The 12,076-nt window shown below is 35.9% G+C and overlaps 1 protein-coding gene across 1 annotated transcript; it reads left to right on the top strand.

The window, feature by feature from the left end:
- Positions 1-2,528: 2,528 nt before the first annotated feature.
- Positions 2,529-6,728, top strand: LOC149739569 (putative cytochrome P450 12a5, mitochondrial). The gene is made up of 6 exons (XM_089872232.1): positions 2,529-3,546; positions 3,669-3,847; positions 4,317-4,533; positions 4,890-5,090; positions 5,169-5,669; positions 6,268-6,728. Exons 1-6 carry the CDS (start codon positions 2,972-2,974, stop codon positions 6,509-6,511), a joined length of 1,917 nt encoding a protein of 638 aa, XP_089728358.1. The 5' UTR covers positions 2,529-2,971; the 3' UTR covers positions 6,512-6,728.
- The last annotated feature ends 5,348 nt before the right edge of the window (positions 6,729-12,076 follow it).

Consider the following 12,076-nt stretch of genomic DNA (forward strand, 5'->3'; position numbering starts at 1 on the left):
CCAGGCACGAGCTGTCAAACTTTCTACACTTCTAACAACAATTAACGTCTCAAATTTTCTTTCGTGGAATTTTTTTCAGGGAGCTGTGGTGACTGGTGTTTCGCTTGTGCGCCACTTAAACAAACCGCGTGGTACAAACAACCGAAAGCGACTGGAAATTCCAAAGTTGGAAATAAATCTCAAGTTGGATTTGCCCTTCACTTTTAACGAAACAAAGCGAAACAACAAATTCCTAAATCCTAAAACTGATACAATTAAGTATATATAAGTCAATTTCACATGTCAAGTTATTAAGCCACGTTATTTTTGTGCGCAAAATATATTAGTCCTATAAAAAAACGGCTAAATTTGATTTCATTTATGTGCACGACTTGTTTAAATTAAAAATCTCGATAAACTTTTCCATTTACACCCCATAAAGGAAGTTTTTGGCGTTAATTTTACGCCGAAAAAGTTTTTAACTTCTAAGCTACCTAGAAAGCCAATTGCAGATAAGAAATTTGATCTTGTGCCAAACTTGCAGCAGTAAAAATAGCGCAACAGGCAGTTAACTTTTACAAGACATCAATCATCCAAGACAGAGGGTTACTGTATAGGACGTACACCCAATTTTACTTGGTCTATATTTATATTTCAAAACTCATTCATGCTTTCTGTTAAAAGCTTTATGTTAGGAACTTAAAACGCTTTTTCAAACCGTTTACAATTGGAAAATGCTAAGTAGCTTTTGTTTTGTGAAAACTGTCAACACTTTTTGTTTAGTCTGATTTCTAAGTTTGATCGTTTTTATGTGATGACGTAATCCGTTGTCGCTCCTATCTCGCCTTTTTCGCCTTCCGGCCCATATCGTGACAGCATCAGTGTAAAAGTGAAATGGATACACCAGCTAATGTGTCTGCCGCACCACCTCGTATAAGGACCTCTCCCTAAGATCGTTGTAATAAAACAAACAGTTAGGGATTTGGAAAATCCCATGTAAGAAACAAGGCGCACGACATCGTACCGTTCTCTGATATTTTTACTCTCCGTGCAGCTTAGAGAACCGGAAAGCAATTACCACGCAAACATTATAAACCGGGTTTCCTATGACGGTAGAATCATCGAGATTATTCGCTTATCCGCTTTCTCTCCTAATGACGTCATAAGTTCCCGGCTACAAACATACGAGCGAGTGAATAAGGAAGTTTCAGATGCTTCCTACGTGCTTCATATCACTCTTGGATTGAGTGTATGACGCAACGCACTTTTATGTCATGTTTGCTAACCACGTAATCGGGCAGGCGGCCGTTTCTCAGGCGATGACGCAACTTCGAAGGGATGGGTCAGTAGTTAGCGGTTTCACGCGCATTTCACGGGCACTACTAACTCATATGTAATCAAACAGCAACTCGAAAACAGAAAAACAACTTTAAAAACAAATATTGCGTAACTCTTAATACAAAAATTATATTTATTTTGTTGTTCCCAATGCGCACGTACTGCAGTTTGATAACAACCTTTATTGCTGCACTTGACGGAACATTCGGCAATTTCTTAGCTCTTTGCTACGTTTCCTATAAAATTTATTACATTTAATGCATGTCTAATACCAGGTTGGCAGTCTAATACGCGTACCTGGTCTGCAATTAAGGTAATTACAATATAGTTCTTCCCCGTGTTTTGTAACTAATGCATGCATTATATTAAAACATGTAAATAGAAAACAACATCATATGTCGTAGCGTTTGTCTTCAGAACTGGTTTACGATTTCATCAATTTTAAAATGGAAATAGTTAACGAGATTATAAAAAGTAAATTTTATTTAACAATCTCGCAAAAGCGGCTTGGTTAATTAGACATGTGTTTACATAGCGTAAATTTATTGTATTTACAGATGAATTTCTAAGTCTAGAGATTTTGAAAGTATAAGTTAAGTCGTAAAGCAATTCGATTTATTGAAATGTGGGTGTCATTTTGTACTAGCGTATAAACTTAAAAGCGAGTTATCGAAACGACGTTTCGGAGGTTTCCTGCTGAAATTTTGCTCTGATTGTATATAGCTCATATAAATAGTATGGGTTTAAATAACCGATAAAACGACCATTCGGATTTTCTTAAGCAACAAAAATCATTGCTGAGCAAACATTTTTAAAAGTTTTTTTTAAAAGAAAAAAAATTGAAAGAAAATTGCCCTGCAACAAGCGCAGGATTCGAAACACATTTCTGCCTTGAAATAAAACAGAACTTTGTGTTAAGTGATTGAGTTGTATTCGCTAACTTGACATCGAACCATAGACATGCTGCGGTCTAAATATATGTCACTAATAATGTAAAGTTGGTTGGCGCTCAACCACGGTCGGTCTATGGTTTAATCAATGTTTATTTCTGCTTTCAAGCGCCACGAAAACCACTTAGCGAGGTAATTTTTCACGCAACATCATGTGAAGAACGATTTTTCATTTCATTTCCGGAAAAAAGAAAAGTTTAAATAAAAAAAAGGAATGTTTAAAATAAATTCCTTTATTTTTACCAACAATTTATATATAAATAATCAACATAAAACGAAATTCTATTAATTGCATTGAACGATTGTTTATTAGTTGCATTGATGGATTGTGTATGATTATGGTCACACACGTTTTGTTGTTTTTGTTTACGTTTCATGTTTGCGAGAGTCTGAAGTAGCCAATTTTCTGGGTTTTTTATCTATAGTGTACACCGGTAATGGAACATACGCAAATAGAATGTACATCATATTGTAAGTAGGTGACGTCACGCGATATCAAATGTCGTAAGCTGGCGAACTTATATGAGGGAATTGTTTGACGATTTCCTTTTTTGCCGCTGGCTGTGGCTATAAAACGCGACCAACAACCCGCACTATATTAGATTATCAGAAATCGACGACTTATGTACATCGAAAATAAGCAATTGCAAAGCGGTTAAAAAAAATATTTCAAATTTTACTTTTACAAGCATAGCCCGCTTAGAATGTCGGTTGGTACAGTTGCTTCACGTACCATCAGCAAAGCACAAACAAGTTCGTGCAAAATTGCATCGAACCTGACGACCATGAGCAGTTCTCGGGTAACAGGAAGGATTTCCCGCCGACATTCAAGTTTACTGGCTGGTACCAAAGACATCTCAGTCATCGCTCAAAATGTGGAAATCCCGAAAAGAGATCGTGTGCACCGCTCAAAGGTTTCCAATCGGCGAGTCTTTTTTTCAACCTCACTTCAAGCGGGAGGGAAAAGTGGATGTCCCATGCACTCCAGATTCATAGCACCTACCAGTACAGACCTTAGCAGCAAGATCGTCATGGGCACCTTTGGTATTGGCTGGAGACTGCGTTCACAGTGGCGAGTAGCAGCGCAAAACGTCAAACACCAAATCACTCAAGCTTTGAGCCTTGGTGAAACGAAGACCAGCGTAAGGGAAGTTCAAAGTTACTCCGAAATACCGGGGCCCAGAGGCCTGCCGTTTCTTGGTTCAGTTTTAGAATACACTGCTATTGGAAAATTCTCACCGAAGCAGTTTCATAAAGCGTTGCGATCAAGGCATGGCAGGTTGGTGATGCTGTGCATAATGTTCTTACATGTAGCACCCGTTATGCATGAGAGCGCCCATTTATTATTGACTGACGCATAGTAAATACCAGCACATGCCTTACCTAAAACCCTTATTGCAGATACGGCAAAATCTTTCGCGAGCGACTTCTCCAAGATGAATTCGTTTACGTCTCCGACCCAAAGGACATTCGAGTTTTAGTTCAGAACGAAGGTAAAGCTCCTTGCCGACCACATCTTGAAGCAATTGTTGCCGGTCGTAACCAACTAAAGCTCCCAGTTGGAATAACGGCCGAGCAAGGTAATACTTGTTATTTCAATGTGGAAAACAATATATAAGAAAAAAAAAACAATCTGATCATTTTATTACTAACAGTGCTTAGGACTCATTATATTCCCTCGTGTTTTTTCAACAAAGACTATCAAGCGGAATATATAGTTGGGTGGGGGAAGATGGGACACCTTTTTATTCGGTTATTCGCATTCAATAGTAAACAAAGAACATTTAAATTATTATATCCCCGTATCCGCACGACCCCCATAGGCAATTGTTTAATATTTAAAACACGATCAGGATACTTGGATATTATATGCTAAAGGTGTCCTATTTCCCCTTATCCAACTATACACTATCCATTAAAAGTGAACTGCAATCTTGTTTACGGACCACTTATCGTTTCATATGAACGTGTATTGAAACACGCCATTAACTCTTTAGATAAGAATACACAAGCTAAATGTCACAAGTTTTATCTTCAAAAAATCTCCAGGCAATGATTGGCTAAGAAGCCGCACATCCATAAACGGTGGGATTTCTTGCCCACGGGCCTTGAAAACATACCGAGCAGGGCAGCAAGTCATTGCCGAGGACTTCGTGGAGTTGATTCGAAACAAACGCGATGCAACAACGGGGGAAGTACCACAGTTTGAGCAATGGTTGAACAGATGGGCGCTTGAGTCGATTGCAATCGCTATGCTAAACACAAGGTAATTTTATGCAAATAACACTTTCTATTTGGTCGGTGCCCTTGCAAAGTGGTTAGCGCGCCCACCTCTAACCCAGAGGTAGTGGGTACAGGGTGGATCGCTACTATCATTGCTCCAGCCCAGTGGTCACTAATTGGTTGTCCAAATTATGATCAGTATCAGCCATACATAAAAAAAATTAAAAAAATTAAAATTATCATCCACAAAGTAACAAACAGACGAAACTCGTAAGTTGGCACGAGGTGTATGAACCTGTGTTATAACTACTGTCGTTTTTCGGCCGCGCGAGAATAAATAAAGTTCCACTTGTATAGTATCAGCCATTTTTATATTATCAATATATTCTTTTTGCTCAGGCTTGGTCTTTTTGACGCTGGACAATCCAAGAAAAACCGACCTGCCGAAAAACTTCGTGAATGTATGGACATCTTCTTCGATTACGGCGCACGACTTACATTCGGTGTCCCGATGTGGAAAATATTCAACACAAGAGAGTGGAAAACATTCTGTCAATCTCAAGTCGATGAATTTGAAAATGCTGGATACTTCGTAAACAAGTGAGTACACATACTGTTCTTAATAACTTAAGAGACATCTCCATTCATGATTTATTTAATTTCGTTTGTTCTTTCCAGAAAACTTAAACAGCTTAAAGAGGAAAGAAGTTTACAAGAAGCGTCCAAGCAGTCGCCGTCGTGTTTATTAGAACACCTTATCAGCAAGAACAGTGAGGTGTCGCAGATGGAAGCAACCACAATTTGCCTGGAACTTCTGGCTGGTGGTATAGACACCACAGCAACGGCAGCAGTGTTTACTTTATTCGAACTTTCGAGAAATAAGGAGCATCAATCGAAGCTACGTGAGCTCGCAAACCAAGAAACCGATGAAGGCAAAAATAACTCACAATTTTCAAGGTATTTGAAAAGTTGCATTTGGGAGTCAATGAGGCTACACCCGCTTACATACGCAAATATGAGGAAAACCGAAACGGATCTGGTCCTGTCCGGTTACAAAGTTCCCGCTGGTACTACAGTTCGATACACGTCGCATCTGATGAACTTGAAAGACGAGAAATACTTTCCACAAGCGGATGAGTTTTTACCGGAAAGATGGCTTGATAGAAAATCAGAAAACAGGTAAACCGATGTTTCCAAAGTAGTAACTTGTTAGATGAGATAACGTTTTAAGTGCAGTATGTTGTTTAAATGGTTTATGGTACTGTGGAGATGTTAGCACCAAAATGCCATATTTCTTAATTGTATTTTTAACTTTTTACAACAACGTTTTTCTTTAAAGTCACGAAGCTGTATGGTTTTATAATTTTGAGAATATTTTTGTTTACTACCAAATGGGACAGGGAAAAAATGGAAACATGTCTCATCTTACCCCACCCAACTATATAAATATATATTCTTTTTACCCAATCAACAATGCACAAATATTAAAAAGACTATATTTACCGGAATATAGTAGCCCAGGGTGGCGTAAGATGGGATATGTTTTCATTCTCATTTCCGTTTTCATTTGGTAGTAAACAAAGAAAATTTACGATTAGAAAATATGAGATTTGGGTGGTAACAGTTTCTCTTGCCCCGCAGTACTATTATTGTATCGTTTAAAAAACAAACATTCATATTGAAAAATAAAGCCAAACCAACTTACCATGAACTTATGTTTTATGTTAAAAAAAAACTGTCAAATATTTTTAGCTAATGAAATATTTTATCTCTGCAGGTGCAAGGAGCAGTTTACATTTACACCCTTTGGCCATGGTGCACGACAATGCCCCGGTCGCCGTATCGCTGAGCAAGAGTTGGATCTTTTATTTCGTCAACTGATCCGTAATTTCAACATAGATTACGAACACGAAGATATTAAAACAAAAGTCCGTTTGTTCAACGCTGCAGATCGCCCCGCAAGATTCTCTTTCACACCAATTTCCAAACCCATCACTGAAATACAACAAGAAACAAATTAATCAAACATATCCAATATTACACACTTTGAAATAATTTACCTTTTGAATATACCCACCGGTACTTTTGTATACTATTTATATGTACATATAAACTTTTTTATTCTCTTTTTTTATGAATGTAAAATATTTCTATATTTTGTAAATGTAATATGTTTATATATTTGTAAATTCTTTCCCTAACTTAAGTTGTAAATAAAAGATTGTAACAGAAATAAAATGAATCTGGACATAAATATCGTAGATATCAGACAGAATGTTATGGGGACAAAGCTAGTGCTCTATAGCCTACCAAAGATCTTTAGTATAGACCATGGATAATCCTACTATACTATTTGTGCGCATGTTTGGCCCTGGACAAAACACTTATGGTAAGTGGCTTTAACCCAGTGCTGGTCAGTAACGGGTTGTCCAAATTGTCAGGCGCGCAGAAAAATCAAAATAACTATCACGCAAACAAACTTACATGTTCATAAAGAAACTTTGTTAGCAAGTATATATACATAAACCGGGTAAAATGGAACACGTGTGTTGTAACACTGTCCCGTCATGCGAAAATAAGGAATTACAGTGTATATATAGAAACCACATAGGCTATGCGATGTCCCACTGACTAGAAATTCTAGTTGGCCGTAAATATTTTGATTTTGATATATTCTACAGAGACTAATACAGTCATATTATGTTCGGCAGGACACTTTAATTACGTATCGGATATTTTATATCCACCACGTTAAATCTTTTAACGAGTATCATAAAATCAGATTTGCGATGTGTCATTGAATTGCCGCGAGTCACTTGACGGGAACTATACGCGCTAGGCGGGGCCGTAGCGCCCACAAGCGGAAGCTTTCGACTTTACGTAATAGATGCTAATTTCGGTGTGAAAAGTATAATTTTTTAAATCGTTAATCTACTATCCTATAGTTTAATCAAATAGACTAAAATGTACATTTTGATTCTGTTTATAAATTAGTTTTAGTTTTTTTAAAAAACTAAGATATGTAACATGAGAAATATAGGCAAGGGTTAATACGGCATAAATTTAGGATTAAATCAGCAAAAAATTACTTAATGTGCGCCTAATTTAATAATACCTCAACGGTAATTCAAACATAAAATACTGATTTAAAAACCAGGATAATGGAAAATATATTCGAAATTTAGTCACAGGTATTTGGAAAGAAGTTATGGCTTGAGCGAAATACAGTGTTGCAATGTCCAATTTGTGGCAAAAGTAATAAATATAATATAAAATATGACTTACTGCAGGTAAAGCATTAAAACCTTTCGCTGTTATTCGAGAAAGAATATTAAACCTGATTTTTAAAACGTACAAGTGAGCGCAACACTTATCGTATATTTTAATATACTTCTTAGAACTGTTGTTAATTATTAAAGGTATTGTATTACTTATTCATATGGTATCTAATCGTCATAAATTTTAGTTTTTAAAATATCGGGCAATATGTGCCTGTGTCCCATTTTACCTCACCTTACTACAGTACTCAGATTTAATGTACTATCATACTATGCATTGAAATGACCCATGAGATATAAATTCTTGAATTACCTCAAAAATATTTAAAGTTTGGCGATAATATGCTACTACTTGTTAGTTAAGAAATTAACTGCAGATTCTTCGCTTCGTTAACTTAGCACACGCACTCTTTTAAAAAGGTTTTATAGTTACATTTGCAACAAAACCAAACTGTAATAAACAGTTCTGCCTATTTTTATTAAATTACGATTTTAAATTGATAGTTTGAACCAGGAAACTGAAATTTTTTGTCAGTTTCAATGTGAGCATTTAAAATTAGCATCTAAAACCGTTGCATTATCTTCAGACACTACGAACTATTTAGTTTTCTAGGATGGATGTTGAAAATGTTTAAAAGCGGACACATTTTCGGTCACGGCCTCATTGTCATCAGTGATGACGTGAGCGTGACGCTAATTTACCTTTGTGACGCATGAGTCACATGTAAACATAAACAGACAATATTCGAACTTTCGATCTAGGAAGTTAAATACCACACACAACATTAAGTGATTCAGTTTAATAATGATGCGTTTTAGTGTTATGAATTATACTACAAGACACTATATGACAGCAAAGTTTGATGAAGAATTATAAATTGGTTTACCACTTCAGGGTTCCGGGTTAAAACTGCGTATTAGAAAATATAGTAGGGTAGGGGGAGATGGGAAACTTTTTAACAAGCACATATTGTAAACAGTCGGGGTAATTTGATACACTTTAAATCCCTTAATTTATTGGGGCGAATGCATGCATTTTTCAGCATAAACATGTAAATAACACGAAATAATATTAAACCATTTTAAAATCAAGTTTAAACTTTTCTCTTACTTGCCACCGTTTTTTATAGTTTAACATGCCAGCTACATTATGTTGTAATTGATATTGATAAAACTTTTATATTGTATTGTTTTCGTTAATCATTAAATGGAGACCCGTAAAAAAGGGTTTAAAAATGACCCACCTTCCCCACCGTATACTTTGGAGTGTTCTGGTGTTTCGATATTAATTTCGACATTACCGAGATATATTATCGCACTCTAATGTTATATGATCACTTCGTAACCATCGAAACGTAAAACACTTCAGAAAACTTTAGAAAACACATTCCGATTATGAAGCTTATATAATTCAAATCGATAAGTATACACTAAAATGTATACACACTACCGCGTATTCCACGTTTTATCAATCAACATGTTTCAATTAACACTCGATATTTTAATATATACTGTGGGATATTTAGTTCGTTTTATTTTGTAAACATTTCAAATACGGTAAGTAACAACAAAAGATTTTTAAGCATTTTGTATTTTGTGTTTAAATGATAAAAACGCAGATATAACGAACAACGAACACAGAATATATGTATCATGTCAAAGTTGTTAGGAGAAGTGAACTTAATACTTTTATCAAGCAGAGATCGGAAGGGCGAAATAAACCGATTCAAGCAGAGTTTGGAAAGTGCAAAGAGACATCACAAGCTTATACCCCCTTTGCGACTTCTTTCTGGCATCGAAGATCGCTTGTATTTATACGAGATAATTTCGTCCTCTCTTAACACAGATGTGGCATAAACGCTGCGATTACCTGATGCGTCACTGCGTAATGTTTTCCGGTCCATTATAAGCGAGTAGTGTTTGCTACAGTGGACAATGTTTATAAACTTCCCGCTTTGTTGCGAACACTTTTCTATAGACCTGACGTCCAAAACGGAGTTTCTAATAAACATTGTTTCAAAATTTTGTATGAGTTCTGAAACGTTGTCTTCACTTGACGTTTCAACATTCTTGTTCTTTTTTAACTTGCGACATCGTCTGCGAAATTAAACTAAAATTAAAAGTCGAATTTTAACTTTAACTTACAAGACCAGACAAACGTTAAATTGTATTTTTTATGCTATATGCCTTTAATTGCTCTACAACAAAAAAATTCAAGCCGTTCGGGGCAGTCGCGTGTAAAATTCCCTATTTGTATAGTACTCTGAGACTAAGATGGGACAACTTTTGCACATATTATCCAAATACTCTGATCCTGTTTTAAACAATTAACAACAGTCTGTTGGAGTCGTTAGAATAGGGGTTTCTAATTGTTTAAATGTTTTTTGTTTACTACCAAATGGGACGATGAAATAGAATGAAAAGGTGTCCCATCTTACCCCAACCTACTATATAACATAAATTATACCTCCAAATAAAAAATCCAATAATAACAAATAGAACGAACAGGAAGCCACCAACTACCAGAATCACATATGTTTCTGTATATTCTTTGTCTTTAGTTTTAATCGATGAAAAATCAATGACAGTTTCTTCGCATCTTTTCCCCTCGAACCCTCCCTTGCACCTTGGACGAAAACTTGTTATTAAAAAGTGTACGAAGTATTTAATCAAATAATTCAACAATAAACGACATTGATCGGGATTATCGTATTCTAAGTCTGAAGTATGAACGTTTTAATGTCGTAAACAAAGAGAACAGTTAGAAAATTATGCGTTTGTTTATATGATTCATTGCGTTTTACTAAACTAAATTTAAACTTAAGATAACTTACAGACAAATAACGCTCACGGGATCCATACAAATTCCACCGTGAAAACAACCGCACGGGTTGTTCGAATTTCCGCCGAATGGACGGTCGTATGGATTCTGTTGGAAAAAAAATATATTGACTCAACTTAATTGTACCGCCAGTATAACTGAGTACGTACTTGCATAATGAAAGCTGGTTCTTCGTTTTGAACTTTAGTAATGCTAACTATATTGCTATGATCAATCGGTTCCGTTGAAGTCCGAGAGCACTTACTGACTATTTATATACTTTATCAGCTTCAACGACTGGAGATAATGCTCTGTCGGGTTACTCATGTACCCAGGATTGACTCGTGTTAATCCGTGACGAAAAAGATCAAGTCTCAGTTAACGATCTTAGCCCTCAGAATAAAAAACAGACTCCCAAAGCATTTAAATCATTCGAATGAAGAGCGACTAGCAAACAAATAAAGGTTAAACTATGTGGGCCTTCCTGGTATTTCATTTACAGAGGTTCAGCGTACAAAAGTGTTTTTAGAAGAAAATTAGTTTGTTATGCTGACAGGCGACATTTCAACAACTTAGCGAAGTTCCTTGTCGCAAAAACCTTATCAGCAACCGTCACATTGGATTTGTATGATCGCGTTTCACGGTTCCAGGGACTTTCAGGTGTAAAACAAGGTGAGATACAATATAGTCTATACACATCTTAAGGGGTTGCGTGGAAACTTTTTATAATTACAAGATAAATGTTGGTAAATTAAATATTGTATGTGAAGTTTTAATCGCAATAAATACAACTAAATTTCCAGGCAGTTACGGCTAGGTACTATATAGAGTATGGTGGGGGAAGATGGGATATTTTTTTGTTCCATTTTCTCGTCCACTTTGGTGATAAACAAAGTAAATTTAAAGAATTATAAAACCACAACTTCACGAGGCCCAATATATCGTTGGTAATTGTTTAAAACACGATCAGGATACTCGGATATTATGTGCTAAAGGTGTCTCTTCTCCCCCACCCTACTATATTACTTAAACTGATCATTTTTGTTACGAAATTACATAAACGTTTATTACATTATACTTTCACTAAAGTATTAGTTTAAAAATGAACAATAGCTATTCACTGCATGCATATAGACAACAGTTAAACTAAACAGTAAAGTTAATTAATAAACGGTTAATCCGCATCGCAAAGATGCAAATGTTAGATAAGATAACCGACCACGTTGATGATATCTGTCTGCATTTTTACCTCTGTAAGTGCTTTGTGAACCCTCAAAGCTATAAATAGATATTTTGTTTGGCAGCTACTTGTAGTAGGTTGGGGGAAGATAGGACACTTTTAGCACATGATATCCAAATATTCTGATCTTGTTTTAAACAATTAACTACGGTCTATTGAAGTCGTGAGGATATGCTTTTATAACGCTTTGAATGTTCTTTGTTTACTATACTAAATGGGACTAGAAAATAGAATAAAAAGGTGTCTC

This window comes from Ciona robusta, chromosome 2, assembly GCF_009617815.1.
Source record: "Ciona robusta chromosome 2, ASM961781v2".
Taxonomy (NCBI): domain Eukaryota; kingdom Metazoa; phylum Chordata; class Ascidiacea; order Phlebobranchia; family Cionidae; genus Ciona; species Ciona robusta.

Coding starts and splice junctions, on each gene's coding strand:
- LOC149739569 (XM_089872232.1), top strand. CDS start 2,972: ATGTCGGTTGGTACAGTTGCTTCACGTACCATCAGCAAAGCACAAACA. Junction 3,848..4,316: donor TGGAATAACGGCCGAGCAAG/GTAATACTTGTT, acceptor AAAAATCTCCAG/GCAATGATTGGCTAAGAAGC. Junction 4,534..4,889: donor ATCGCTATGCTAAACACAAG/GTAATTTTATGC, acceptor CTTTTTGCTCAG/GCTTGGTCTTTTTGACGCTG.